The 15,134-nt window shown below is 49.3% G+C and overlaps 1 protein-coding gene across 14 annotated transcripts in view; it reads left to right on the top strand.

The window, feature by feature from the left end:
• Positions 1 to 14,278, top strand: part of MANBAL (mannosidase beta like) — a 634,273-nt gene extending 619,995 nt beyond the window's left edge. For 13 of the 14 annotated variants that reach the window (XM_050807398.1, XM_050807387.1, XM_050807399.1 and 10 more), the window contains one exon: positions 13,333 to 14,278. In XM_050807398.1, the coding sequence (XP_050663355.1) occupies positions 13,333 to 13,440 (108 nt within the window). In that variant the 3' untranslated portion in view covers positions 13,441 to 14,278. Of the gene's footprint in view, positions 1 to 12,385 lie in introns of all 14 variants that reach the window. The other variant, XM_050807400.1, reaches the window with a different exon arrangement.
• The last annotated feature ends 856 nt before the right edge of the window (positions 14,279 to 15,134 follow it).

Genomic DNA, 15,134 nt, shown 5'->3' with positions numbered 1-15,134 from the left:
TTGTGAATTCAGGCTCTAGCAACCTCCAGTGTTGACCAGTGAAGCTTTGGTTTTCATAGCATTTTGAACATATTTTTTATATATTTGATATGTTTTAGTTGTTTTTTTTTTTTTTAGGGCACTTGTCTGCCATTAGTTTGTTTTTTATGTTCAGTGGGAGCCCCTTTAAGTTGGTATCTTTGTTCTTTGTCAACTTCATTAGTCTTTGATATTTCCTTGCTTCATGGTTCAGTAAGATGTCACAGGCTCTTTGTGTGTGTGTGTGTGTGAGGCAGGTTCTTGTCTGTTGCCCAGGCTGGAGTGCAGTAGCACAATCACAGCTCACTGCAACCTCTGCCTCCCAAGTTCAAGCAATTCTCCTGCCTCAGCTTCCCAAGTAGCTGGGACTACAGGTGTGCCACCATGGCTGGCTAGTTTTTGTATTTTTAGTAGAGACAAGGTTTTGCCATGTTGCCCAGGCTGGTCACAAACTCATGGGCTCAAGCCATCCACTTGCCTTGACCTCCCAAAGTGCTGAAATTATAGGCATGAGCCGCTGCGCCTGGCCCCAGGCTCATTTCCTGCCCCAGACTTGGAATCAGTCATTTCTCTAAAATGCTCTAGTTCTTTTTAGTTAGAAAATAGTATTTAGAAGCTACAGTTGGGGCATTAGAAATTCTTGGTGCTACTGAGCTCTTACTGCATCTAGGCCTTTCAATAAACGGAAATAGAAAATAAACATTTTTTAAGAAATGAAAAAGTTGTGAGTTCATACTAGTATTTCCAATTCAAATGTAAGGTGATAGTGTTTCTATTTATTTGATTTTATACTAGAGTCTCGTATTTCTTTATCTTATGCTGGAAATCTTGTTCTCAATAACATTAACAAAGTGATGTGTCTGCTAGAGCCTTCTGTATCCGAGGTCCTCAGGACCACCCCAGGTTCAGTGATGCAGTAGGGGGACTCTCAGCTGTGGCAGTGAAATGGTACCAGGTATGGCAGCACAGGGAAAAGGTACATGGGGCAGAGACTGGAGGAAACAGGCACAGGCATCTGCATGCTCTCCCATTGGACACCCAGAGGAAGGAGTTGCGGCAATGTGTGTGAAGTGTTATCTAGCAGGGAAGCTCGTTAGAGACTCAGTGCCCACAGCTCTTATTCAGGACTGGTCACAGAAGCACCCTTGGCCTACCATGTACCAAAATTCCATATTTCCAGAAAGCAAGCAGGTGTTCAGCGTGAACCGTATTGTTTACACAGTTTAGGCGTGGTGAGCCACTCTTATCATTTCTGGGAATTGTGAGAACCACCTGGAATCCAAGTTCCCAGATGCCAGTCAAGGGCCAACCTTGCAAGCATGCTTCTCTAAGATTAGCGATGTATATTAACTTTATTCTGCACATCTACAATATGCCAGTTACATTTTTAAAATAACTATATGTTTACTACTAAGATTCAGAATGAAATTTAGACTTCTTTGTGGTTCTTCTTTGGCCTTAAAATATGTCTCTGTGGAGATATAAGGTCAAAGTGCTGTGTTTAGTAACTATTTTTCTCTGTGTAGGTCTCCCATCATGAGATATAGTTCGGTTAATTTGCTTCAATCTGTTTTTAATTTTTAGGTATTTTTAACATTTTTATTTAATTTGTTTTAATTATATAATACATTTATATACAATATTTCTCAAAGTCAAAACTATATAACAAGGTATATTCACAGAAGTTTGCTTTAATCTCATTCTCCTCCACCCTGTTCTCTTCCTTCCCACATAGTTAACAGTTATTTGTTTATCTTTTCTTTGTTTCTTTTTGAAAACAGTAACAAATGCATATATATGTGTGTGGTGTGTACATATATATTTCTATTCCCTCATTTATTAAATAAAAGATAGCATGCTATTAAACACAGTTTTGCAACTTTCTTTTCTCACTTAATGTACCCAATATGTTCTGGAGATCCATATATCTTGGAGATCACTGTTCCTGGAGATCCTGCTTCTGTAGCTGGGAGGATGATGGGGAATTACTGATACAGTGTGGAACCTATTGATGCAGTGGGGAACTATGGTGAAGGAACAGGCTTAGGGTGGGTGCAGGGAAGGAACATACCAAGTTCAGTTTTAAACAGACGCTTTAACATATCCAGGTGGTTCTGTCAAGAAAGTTGGTGGATTTACAGGTCTCTAGCAGGAGGAGTGCATAGACTGAGTGTTGACCAGCATGTGAGTGTTGATAAGATGTCATCTGAAGCCATGAGAAGGGACAGGGTCTCCTAAGGAGAGAATATGGAGGGAGATGAGAAGAGGGCCTAGGCCAGAGCCTGGCGGGGCTCCAGCGTAAAGGGGACAGGCAGGGGAGGAGCAGCCAGCAAGGGTGGGAAAACCTTGGTGAACAGGGACAAGTTTGTGGCCTCTAGGTTGTCTTGTCCATCTGTTATTCTGGTGTCTTGAGAAAGATCACGATTGGAGTTCTTCCACCCACAATTGTATCACATTTTAAAAACATCACCCCTGTGCTCTTGGGCTCTGCCCCCACAGATGTGTGCTATTCGGTATTATAAATAACAAACGTGGTTGTTGGTGGTGGCTGATGAGGCCTGCAGAGAGTCTTGAGGGAGGGAGGTGATGAGCCTTCTTGTTTTATAGGCAGAGTTGTGTGGCTGTTTGGAGAGCAGGGAGGCTGCTCACCTCCTGTTGTGCTTGAAGCCCTTAGAGGTAAGCCACAGAAGCCTGGGTTAGTTCAGCAAACTTCAGAAAAGGAGCCCCTTTATTGTTCTCTTTAAGGTTTTCGGTGGGATAGTGTGTTAAAGTCTTTTGAGGCAGGGAGTTGACAAAGGGTTCAAAAATATGCCACCAAACCCCCCCCACCCACTGCCATTTAGAGGTTAATTTTGGACAACAGCCTCATCTTTTTAAATTTAAATATAGTACATGACATCTCTCATTTTTATTAATCTTGCATTTAGGGAAACAAGGCTCACACAAGTGAATTGTCTTCATAACTGAAGCTTACTGTTTTAACTTTTTTTTTTTTTTTTAGCTTTTCAATGGATCAGTAGCAAAAAAATACAGTACTGTTAATCTTAACTTTTTACTGGTGCATCAGGGGAGCAAATGGCCCCAGGTTACACAGGGGGCTCTATTGCTAGCTCTCTGTGTGTCTCCATAAGGCAACCTTTCTCACTCCCCAAACTCCTAACTAGATAGAAAGGGAACACAGCATTCTGTGCATAAACAGGATTACAAAGAGAGGGTAAGTGCTGAGACTGTGCTGCTTAGAAGTTGTCCCTAATAGTTGAGATTTGGAAGGAGTTTGGAGGGGAAAGAAAGGGGTTTTAATATGGGGATGGGGTACTTTTAAGGAGAAAGGGAGCCCATGGGAGCGCGGGCAGCTTGTAAGACTCTAGGCAGCCTGAAGGCAGTTGGGAGATACGTGGAAGTGGAGGGTGGCAGGAGGTAGGGGAGGGAGCAGAAGTGAGGGTGGGAGGACCCAGAGAACAGTCTTGCCGCCTTTGCCGTTTTGCTTAGGGCAAAATCTTCCCTCTTGCTTAGCCTATAGAAACAAGGTTTATTAGTGGCTTTTTGGGTCAGAAGATAATATTTTTGGCTCCAGATGATGGGAAAGCCTTTGAAAAGCAAAAGAATGCCTTTCCTGTTGTTCCAGTAAGCCGATTTTTTGCAACTCGCTTATGACTTCAGTACTTCAATACTTAGCAGATTATTTGAAAGCTCTTTTGGGGTTAATCATGGAGGAAAAAAGGGAACACATACAAATGCTTCCCACCCCACCCCCTTCCTTTTCATAGTAGGAGCAAGAATCAGTTCGTAAAATGAAAACCCATGTCCCTAGAATCGTAAGCCAAATGAAAAGGTTTTCTTATTGGTACCTCATTAAACTCAGACCTAAAAAAACAAACATTTGTTTGAGCCTGATGGAGGTGTGGGCCACACTTAATCCAAGCATTTTCTTGTAGGCTGGATTCTAAAATAGAAGATAATAGGTCCTAGTACCATTTCCATCTAGTCCAGGTTAGCAGGTAAGTTTCATCTCTCATGCCAAGTCTGATCGATTGCATGGTGGCCATGGTGAAAAGGATTCTGGGGGCTGTTGCTTTGCTCTGGAGGAAAGAAATTGATCGATGCTATCTGTTCACTGTGAGCTGGGATTAGAGAATGAGAGTGCTGGTCTTTGGACTGGTCAATGATTCTCCACGAGGCTGCACATTAGAACCATCTGGGGAACTTTCAAAGGCCTAGACCTCACCCAGAGATTCTGATTCAGTTGTTCTCTGAAGCCTTGGATCAGTATTTTCTTTTTATTTATGTAGAGACACGGTCTTGCTCTGTTGCCCAGGCTGAAGTGCAGTGGCATAATCGTAGCTCACTGCAGCCTTGACCTCCTGGACTCAAGTAATCCTCCCTTCCTCTGCCTCCTTGGTAGCTGGGACTACAGGTTTACTCCACCACACCTGGCTAATTTTTAAATAATTTTTTGTAGAGACGTGGTTTCACTATGTTGCCCAGGCTGGTCTTGAACTCCTGGGCTCAGGTGATCCTCTCACCTTGGCCTCCCAAAGTGATGGGATTACAAGCATGAGCCAGTGTGCCCGGCTTGGATCAGTATTTTTTTTTAAAGTGTCCAGGTGATTGTAATATGCAGCCACTGCTCAAGTCTTTAGATGATTTCCCTCAAACAGAAACCAATTTTAGGAGGACAGGATATGTTCAGTTCTTAGATGTGTTGTTTGAAATAATAGCAAAATGTTCCATGTGGGAAAGGAAAAGTGAACAAGAAGTTGGGAAATAGAGACCTGATAATTATTTTATTAACAGAGCATTATGATGTCTGGAATCCCAGCACTTGGGAGGCTGAAGTGGGTGGATCACTTGAGGTCAGGAGTTCAAGACCAGCGTGGCCAATATGGTGAAACCCTGTCTCTACTAACAACACAAAAATTAGCCAGGCGTGGTGGTGCGTGCTTGTAATCTCAGTTGCTAGAGAGGCTGAGGCAGGAGAATCACTTGAATCTGGGAGGTGGAGGTTGCAGTGAGCTGAGATCGCGCCACTGCACTCCAGCCTGGGCGACAGAGCGAGACTCCATCTCAAAAACAAACAAACAAAAAAAAACCAAACCAAACAAATACAGCATTATTACTTGAAACCCAAGAATGAGTTGCTAAGTTTTTCAAGGGAAATGAAGATCCAGGAAAGACGTGAACTTGGAGCATACCCAACCTGTTGAAGTAGTTTCCTTGCAATGTAGGTAGACTGAGAAGGTGCAGGTGCTGTCCTAGAACCCAAGAGCAGGAGTGCGGCAGCGCCTCCGGAAGTGGCGGGAACTGGAACTTACTGCTCATCACCGGCATGCCCTCTGCCTCCCTTCCTGTTCCTCTCCTGCCTTTTGCTTTTCTAACGAGGACCCTGCTTCTCTGCTTGCTGGCCCTGTGATGAGATGCAGCACAGACACTAAACATAACCATGCCTTCCTGCCGGACTCAGTTCCAGAATCCCCAGGGAAGGAACTGTGGCTGACCCAGCTTGGGACAGCTGTGGCCAGTGTGGGGGAGGGGAGGGTTCTGTGGCGTGACCTCTTGAGTGGGGATGGGAAGGTCCATTCCCACAGGGGGAGTGCTGGGCAGAGAAAGCTGGGGTCTCCATTTCTCTCCCTCTCTCAAGTGACAGAGCAGTGGGCAGGGGAGCAGGACAGTGTGGCCTGCCTGAAGTCCACCGAGTGGTCCATGGAGAGCACATGTGAGACCAGTGCCCTGGAGATGATTGAGGAAAGCCGGCCCAATCTGACGCCACCACTGTGTTCCAGCTGCTCTTCTTCAGAGTTGGGTTTCAGTAGAAGAAAGTTCTCAGTAGGGAGTTCCTGGCTTTCTAGGGAAGTCTCGGGATAGTTTGAGGGTCTGTGATCCCTGTCAAGTTGTGTACAAGAATGTGAGGTTTATATGCCCAGGCATATTTTCTGGGGGAGATGGTCCATAGCCTCTCTACATGGAGTGCAGTGGGAAGTGGGGGCAGGTTTCTTCTCAAAGTAGGGAGCCTGTCTCCCTCCTCCCCATAACCCTCCTCCAAGCCTCTTTCGGATCGATTTCTACATCGAGTGTTGATTCAGCCAACCCTAACTAAGCATGTGGGTGTTGACTCTGAGTTCAGCAACTTGTGTGGCGGATGGTCAGTCATACACGGTAGTGAATCAGAAACTCTCCTAGCTTCAGCGTTGACTATTCTCATCTGTTCATGTGCTTATGGCACATCTTGTCAGCTCACAGTCAGCTGTCTGCTTCTAGAAGGCAGGTCCTTTCACTTCCATACTGCTATGTTTGTTGATTGCCACCGTCTTGTATTAGTGGGGACTCTTCCTGTTGCAAGTTCAGAAACTCAGCTCCAGCAGCTTCTCCGAATGAAAACAGTATTGGCTCTTGGAACTGGGAATTTCAAGGCACAGCTGGATTTAGGGGTTCAAGGGGTCTCCAGGGCTCCATCTATCTGTCTCCTGGCTTTCCCGGGAGTGCTGGCTTCCTTCCTGGGCCCTTGCTCTGTGTTGGGAAAGATGGCTGCAGCAGCCACAGTCAGTGCCCTTATCAGTCAGGATTGACAGGTGAGAAAAGCCATTTTTCTGCCTCTCCTCACCTTCTGAGTCTCATGGAAGGCCTCTCCTTGGCCACATACACCTTGCCCCACAGGTGGGAAATGGGAATGAGTACTGTCTTTGGCCAGGCCACATGTAGCTGCCTACTCTTGTGACCCCAGTGACTGAGAGTCCCCCTGAACCCCATGGGATAGGGAAAGGGCAGGGCCCCCATGGAAAAGAGGTGCTGGGAAGACAGATAGCTGATGGCCAGCATTGCGATCTAGTGGAGGACTCACCACAGGTGATGGTGAGAGTGGTGGCTCCCAATGTGATGCCCGTGGCGACTTCACAACCAACCAGAAAGCCCTGCAGTGTTTAGACCCCTGATGATGTTTTGTCTCATCAGGGTGGTGAGCCACCTGCACCTACTGCACCACAGGTGGCTCATTCCTGTGGTGCAGTAGGACAGTGGCCTAGAAGGTCAGGACTCTTCTGGACAATTTTGCACAAGGGTCTTGATTTTAAACGAGGCCCCTGGTTTCCAGTGAGGCCTGCTGTAAATAAATAATGAACCGCAGGCAAGCATCCACCAATTCTCAACACCTCAGGACACAGGCTCACAGAAGCAACTTTGCATTTCTGCTCAGTGTGGTTTTAAAGCTTGGGAGGAGGTTGCAGTTGAATTGGGAGGCAGGCTGTTTTTTGCTTAATGACCCGTTCTGGGGATATTGCCGTGTGGTGGGCAGGATGAGGGTATAAACATGCTCCCACCAGCCTGTGGTCTGGAGATGTGTACCGACCGGTTCTTGGGAGAGACGGCTGGACACACAAGGAGCCGCAGAGCAGTCAGTGGGGAGGGCCGGCAGAGTCGTGCTGAATTGTGTCTGGAATGAGTTCCCAAAGGCTGTTCTTTCTAATCACAATTCTCCCTGCCTGCCAAGTGCGTCCTGGACTCCGTGTCTCTGTTTGCCTTGTTGAGTCCACATGGATGGCCTCCCCTGCTCTGTTTCAGCCAGTCCTATCTTTGCTTAAGGCCACTGCTAGTTTCATCTCTGCGAGGACTTCTCAGCTCCCACCCTGTCTCAGGCCCTCATGGCCCGCTGGGATGGGCAGCACCTTCAGCGTTAGGCAGACTGGTCTGAGTGCTGACCTGCTCTTAGTCTGCCTCCGTCATCAGAAGAGGATCTTCCTGCCCAACTCCATTGTTCTTAGAGGGTCGTGCAAGATAAGGTGCACGAGGGTGCCTGAGTGTAGCAGAATGGTTTTCTTTCCCTGGGCCATTTTCAAGGAAAGAGTGGCCTGTGTAGAATGACATTTTGTCCTGATTTACAGTACTAAATCCACATTGAACTGTAGAGTGGAAATCATAAAATTCAATGCACTTTTCTTGCTGGAAGGGATGTGATGTATTGTGGCACAGATTCGATTATTCGAATCTGATGAATAGCAGCAATTTTCTGGCTTGGTAAGCGCTACAGAGCTACTTCATTATTGATGGGGCCTTTGTCCACAGAGGACGCCTCCGTGGACCCAGGAGCCTCCTGGCCGCGGGAGTTTTTTATATGTGACATGCGATTGCTGAGGAAACTTGAGGCTTGCTTCAGAGGAAGCGCAGTGCTCCCAGATTTAAAGGCGGGGCTGTCGGCTTTGTAGTCTGCTGTCTGTGTGGCTGGACTGGCAGCGTACATTTGAGGAGAAATGAAAAGGCAGCCCTTCATTCAGAGTCATTCTTTTCAGTGAAGAACTTGGAGCTACAGGCCCTGTGTGGCTGCCAGGACTCCAGGGCCCAGGTCATGTGGGTCACGGCTGCCTTTGCTTCCCTGCAGCTTGCATGGGGCTGTCACCTGGCCTCAGGGAGCCTGAGTGGCCTTGCCAGTGGAGTGTGGCTCGTGGTGGCTGGCTCACCAGGGCAATGGAGAGGCTCGGGGAGCATCCACACACAGACCCGCTAAGTGTGCATTCTCCTCTTCATTCCCCATGGGCACAGTGCCCACATGTACTGGATGCAGGTAGAGATACAGAGGAGGAAAGGGAGCAGAGTACTGGGAGACACTGGCTGGCCAATAGCCCAGGGTGACAAGAGTGGGCTGTGCAAGGGGGCCTGCCTGGAGACAGGGGCCAAGACTGAGCGAGAGGCCCGGAGCCCCTGCCGAGTGTCTTGGAATTTATCTCACACAAAGGGGAACCAGCAAGGTTTTTAAAGGAGGAAACAGACACGATTGGGATTGTTGTTGTCATTGTTTTTTTTATTTGTTTGTTTGTTTTTGTTTTGAATGAAACTTTTTTTGAGTTTTGCTCTTGTTGCCCAGGCTGGAGTACAATGGCACAATCTTGGCTCACGTCAACCTCCTGGGTTCAAGCTATTCTCCTGCCTTAGCGTCCCGAGTAGCTGGGATTACAGGCATGCACCACCACGCCTGGCTAATTTTGTATTTTTAATAGCGATGGCGTTTCTCCATGTTGGTCAGGCTGGTCTTGAACTCCCGACCTCAGGTGATCCACCCGCCTTGGCCTCCCAAAGTGCTGGGATTACAGGCATGAGCCACTGCGCCTGGCGTGTTGTCATTGTATTAGGAAAATTGACTCTGAAAGTAACATAAAGTAAACTCTGATGAATATGGGGAGGTAGAGGCATGGGCAGGAGAATCTGTGGGAGTTGGATGCAACCAGCGGGGCTGGCAGGGGACCTGGGTCTGAGCTGGGCAGTGGAGTGTGTCCAGAGGGGACTGGCTGGGTCTAGAGCCCGCTGGAAAGTGGAATGGACAGACCTTGGGGATAGGTTGGATGCTGAGAACTCATAAATGACTTGGAGGTGTCTAGCTTGGGTAACTGGGTGCATGACGGCTCTAAAAGCTGAGGTGGGGAAGAGAGGAGGAGGTCTGGGGTGAGGAGGAGACAGATCACGCATTCAGATGACTCGATAACTGTAATATGTACACACACCCACAGAAGACTGCCTTCAGCTGTAAAAAATCAAGTGATCTGGAGTACAAACCCACTTTTCTGACTCCTATAGGGACTTTAGTCACAAACAAGGGGTTTTAAGTGACCCATCGACAGATAGGTCCTCAGAGGAGCTGTACTTATCGTTCCAGAGGCAGCTTGTGGTTCTGGGGGCTGCTAAACAGAGAGTAGGTTTCACAGTTAACTCAGATTCAACGTATTCCTACCCCTGAGGACCCCAGGAAACCTGAGAGAGGCTGGACTCTGTACCCATGAAGAGGTTAGGTTCAAATCTTGGGTCTGCTACTCACCAGCTAAGACCTTAGGCAAGTCATATGACCTGAGTGTCTGTTCCTTTGTTTATAAATTGGGCCTCATTATGGCACTTTGTGAGGCCGTCATGTCCAGACACATAACACAGGGCCTGGCATATTATAAACAATAAATAATTAGCAGCTGTTGTGGCTCTTGTTATTTTTTAGAGAGGGAGTCTCACTCTGTTGCCCAGGCTGGAGTGTAGTAGCTATTTATAGACACAGTCATAGCACACTATAGCCTCAAACTCTTGGGCTTCAGTGATCCTCCTGTCTCAACCTCTCAAGTAGCTGGGAGGACAGGTATGTGCCACCACGCCCAGCTGTTGTTGTTATTATTGGCAGCTATCCTTAGGCATACTTTAGGCCAGGGTATGTATATTGGGTTTTAAGTCTGTTCATATCCTCTGTGATCATGGAAAAGTGAGGCCTAGTTTTAAGTGCTGTATTTTCATGGGAATAAACAAGAATGAAGTTCTCATGGTTACTGGGAGACTTGGCTGTTCTTTCATTTCATTCATTCATTCATTCATTCATTCACTCATTCATTCATTCAGCAACAGTTGAAGCTATCCCAAAGTGCTCATGGGCTAATAGGGGCTAACGTGAAAACATGTAACTATGGGAAAATAATAGTGGCATTGTGGGCTGGGCGAAGTGGCTCACACCTGTAATCCCAGCACTGTGGGAGGCTGAGGCGGTTGGATCATTTGAGGTCAGGAGTTCGAGACCAGCTTGGCCAACGTGACAAAACCCCATCTCTACTTAAAATATAAAAAATTAGCTGTGCGTGGTGGCGGGTGCCTCTAATTCTAGCTACTCAGGAGACTGAGGCAGGAGAATCGCTTGAACCTGGGAGGTGGAGGTTGCAATGAACTAAGATCGAGCCACTGCACTCCAGCCTGGGCAAAAGAGTGAGACCCTGTCTTAAAAAAAATAGTGGCATTATAAGGTTCCTGGGTGCCTAGGGGCCCGAGGAAGGAGGAGGGGCTGCCCCCAGCTGGAGGGAGGAGCAGGGAAGGAAGGCTAGACAGTGAGTAGGAGTGTATTCATGGACAGGGCCAAACAATGGGAGCAGCTTGCCAGGTGGCCAAGGAAGCAGGTATTCCTGTTGATGAAGGTGACCAGCGGAAGCTCTGGGGCCTGACTTAGTGTGGGGGATAAAGAGGAGCCCGGGTGAGGCTGGAGAAGCGGTCTCCTTAGATGCCGTTCCACAGAGAGCCACTGGAAGCTTTCAGGTGGAAGGTGCAGTGGCCAGAACTGCACTTTAGAGTGGTTCCTTTGGTGGGTGCATGAGGAATGGACAGAGACAGCAGGCACTTCGCTTAGCGGTGGGCAGAACTGAAGGGGGAATTGGACGCCGGAGAGAGTAGCAGAATCAAGAGGTAGAGGGGGTCATGTCAGCAGGACATGGTGACCCACTGGACAGTGGGGAGCAGAGAGACGGTGAGGTCACCGGGTCTCTGGTTGCTCCACCAGTGGGAGGAGGGCTGGGCCTTCTGGGGTCAGGGACAGTTCAGTTGGAGGTGCCTTAGAGACGCCAGTCCCGATCTTCTGGCAGACAGCTGGATCAAGGGAGAGGTCTGGGAGGTGCCAGAAGGGTTGAGGCTCCAGAGAGAGGGCCTGTGGAGTGAGGGAGGCACTAGGGTGGCAACTGGGTCTCACTGTCCCTGTGGTCTCTGAACTGAGCCCCATTGAAACTGGAGGAGCCCCCAGCCTTGAACTCAGAAGGCAGACTCCTTCCTAGAGATCCAGGCAGGCCTTGCAAATTTTGTTTTGTTTTGTTTTGGCCAAGTTACATAAACAGAGTAGGGGACCTTCAGATCATTTTGACTTTTGGCGGGAGGAGGTTCAGCAGGCCAAGGGAATCCAGCGCTGCAGTGAGAGGCTGGGGAGGGGAAGCCCTTCGGTTATCTTGGGACAGTCACTCCTTGGGGGCCTGAGACCTCACTGGCTCTTCATAACTGGTTTTCTCGCCCAGGCGGGAGACAAGTGTTGGCTGATAGGAGGGAGCTGACAGGCCTCTGGATCAGATCCGAGGCAGGGACTGCCCTCCCCTGCATGGGCCCTCCTCTTCTGTAGGGTGGGCTGAGGCTTGGGCCATGGGCCAATGGGGCAAGCAAGGAAGGTCAGGGAGTGTAGTGAGCTGGAAGCCGGGTTGGGAAATGAAACACAGAGGGGTTTTTTCCTCATCTGGAAGTATCCCCCCTCCCAGGAATCTTAGTCTGCTTCATATTTTCCTATTTCTCATAAAGAACACGGGCACTGAGAAACATTTCCCAATCAGTGCTGGGGGCGGCGGGGTGTGGGGGCATGGTCGGCACCTGAAAAGGGGCAGCGCCTCCTCAGCCCATCGCTGCCACGAGGGAATGCAGGGCCAGTGTCACCGGACAGTTAGTTTCAAGAGAATCTAGGAATCCAGATTTAATGGGAAATCTCCCAATTGGCTTGAGTTTTTAAATAAACACTGCAGGCCAAATGAAGTCTGTGGCCTGAACAAGGCCTGTGGGCTGTGGTTGGCGTTCTCTGGGCTAGCCCGGCCTCTCTGACGTCCATCCTTTCTGGCCACAGCACACTGCAAGTTATCACTCAGAGGAGGAGAGGACACTAGACAGGAGCACACGGAGCCTGTTCCAGATTCTTCTCTGACATGAGCCTGAGTGGCCTGGGCCAAGCTGTGTCCCTTCGCTGGAGTCTACCTTCCTTATCAGCACAGTAAAGGCCAGGGCTGGATCTGTGGGTTTGAACCTTTTATTCCTTAGCAGCAGAACTTTGTTTCATTTAAATCTTACAAGGGACAGATCACAGTGTATGAAATAGATTGAAAATCAGAGCTGCTCCTGTCGCCAGGGGAGTCTGGAATTCTGCCCCAAGGCTCTCTGCCCTCCCCCACAGAGGCACCTCTGCCAGGCTCCGCAGAACACAGTGTGGAACTGCGTACCTGCTGGCGGGCCCTCTGTACCCCTCCCAGCCCTGGCATTCTGTGGGTTGAATGGGAGGACAAGAATGGCAGCCAGAGGAGGGCAAGCCACAGCGAGTCTGCCCCACAGCCAGCTCCTCGCCCACATTTTGTCCAGTCCCTGACACAGGATGATCGGCCAGCCACTGGATGCAGCTGGCACTTCCTGGCTGCTTTCCACGTAGTTTTGCCTCCTCACATCAGTCCTGTAAGGCGGGCGTGGCTATTTCCATTTCACAGGTGAGTAAACCAAGACACAGAAAGGGGAAGTGAGTTTCCCACAAAGTCAGTTGGCTGGAAAGGGAAGGATCCCAGGTTCTGCCTGGGCGTCTGAGATCCCACAAGCTGCCCCCTCCCCGTGGGGCCTCCTTTATTCTCCACTGAGAGCCACGATGCTCCCGGGGCAGTCCCACATACATGTGGGTGCTAGGTCCCGGGAATGACGATTTCCATCTCTTGTGTTTCTGTGGCATGCTTCTTTGCTTTCAGATGTGCTCTCCTTTTGCTGGCATCAGGCTTGATCCATCTAAGCAGGACTCTCCTTTTTATCACCTCACAGGAGGCCGAACCATCTGAGCCCAGAAGTGCTGAGGTGACGAGGAAGCCCAAGGCTGCTGTTCCTTCTGTGAACAAGAGGCCCAAGAAAGAGACTAAGAAGAAGCGGTAGAAGAGGAGGCCCGAAGAGCCGGGCAGGCAGGGAGAGGGTCTTGGGGACAGCCCTCCTGGGAATCTACATCCTGTTCCCCCCGATCCCAGGCTCGGGATCTGAGGAGGCTGTGACGCCCTCGGACCACAGAGATCTAGACAGTCATGACAGTCCCTAGGCTCCAGCTCGGCAATCCATCACTTCCTCTTCCTTCTGCTTCTGTGACGGTTTAGAGTCAAGGGGACTGAAACTGTGAGCATAGACTGTATTAGGTTTGTTCAGAAGCCAGTTCAGCTCACAGAGTCACATTTTCTTAATTAGTCATGTGTCCATCCTTGAGTCGCCCCCTCCTTGTGGGTTTACACTACATTTTGGCGTCATTATCTAACGCTGACAAGCACACCCTCCCCCATTATTTGTGCACTGCAAATCTCCTGCTAATCAGTCACTTTTGTTGCTGCTGTGTAGACAGAGCCAGGCCTCACCTGTTTGTTTAGGCCAAGATGCCATGGCCACGCAATGTTAGTGATCCCACTGGCTGCGACAGCCAGGCCCAGAAAATGCCTGGCGTGAGAGCCAGCAGACGGCCAGGCCAGGGTAGGCAGTGCCTGCCTCTGCTCCGTCAGGTGCAGGGTATTTGGCTGAAGGTGTGCATATTTCCTGGGCACAAACTTCCTGAGCCTCCGAAATGGGAGGCTCATCAATTTCAGACCAACCTCTTTTCAACCCATCATAGCACATTCAAGGTGTGCCTTTTACTTCTACTTGTACATCCCCCATCCCTTCAATTCTTTCATTCCCTGACCAGTGAGCGAGTTCCTGGGGGAAGTGTGAATAAACTGACATGCAAGCTTCAGAACCTGCCTGTGTTGTCTTTTGCTGAGGGAGAGCGGAAGCCTAGGGCCCTGCCCTGGGGATGAGGGAAAGGCTTGCCCCCCAGAGAAGTGGGACAGTGGGGGCGAAGCTGGCCATAATGGGGTGGCTTTGGCAAGAGCAGCTCTGCAGGCTGAGCCATTCTGGAAGAAGTTTTCAGGAAGGGTCCGGCTAAGTGCTTCGTGTGGCCTTTAGTCACTGGAAACACTTGTGAATGGCCATGGGTGTGTGAGAGTTTCCACTGGGTCCAGGCCCTGCTCATTCCCCACGTTCCTTCTGAGGAAGATGCTGCTTGTCGTCAAAGTGGCTTGAGGAAAACCAAGTGCAATACGGTAAAAGGCCTTATGTGGCATTGGCCAGGTGTAGTCACTTGCCCTGAATCAGCTGCTGAGGAAAAGCCCTGGCCCCTTGGTAACTCAGATTTGCCCAGCTCGTTTATAGCCCGCTGGACAACTTTCCCAAATGTCAGGACTGATGAGGATCTTAAGGGATGAGCGACTGTCATCTCCGTTTTGGAGATGGGAAACTGAAGTCCAGACTACTTGAGAATGTCCAAGCCGGGGATTTGGACCCAGCCCACGGCACATTCCTTGGTATTTAACAGGTATTTAGCGAGTGCTATGAGGGTCCTGCTCTGCTGCAGAGGGGCTTGGCAAGATCTCCCAGCACTTGAGGTTTCAGGAGAGGAAGTCCAGGGGCTGGAGCTTGTGCATAATGAAGGGCCAGTCTTGGCTAGATACTGGCTTGAGGAGGAGCTTCTGCGGAGTGTTGCTGTTTCGCAACACTTTAATGAGAGTTTCAATGCCAGGCCCCATGCTAGGAACTGAGGATGCAGAAATAAG

The sequence above is a fragment of the Macaca thibetana genome, chromosome 10 (assembly GCF_024542745.1).
Source record: "Macaca thibetana thibetana isolate TM-01 chromosome 10, ASM2454274v1, whole genome shotgun sequence".
In the NCBI taxonomy this organism is placed as follows: domain Eukaryota; kingdom Metazoa; phylum Chordata; class Mammalia; order Primates; family Cercopithecidae; genus Macaca; species Macaca thibetana.
The sequence above is the reverse complement of the archived record's forward strand: the minus strand, read 5'-3'. Positions and strand labels throughout refer to the sequence as shown.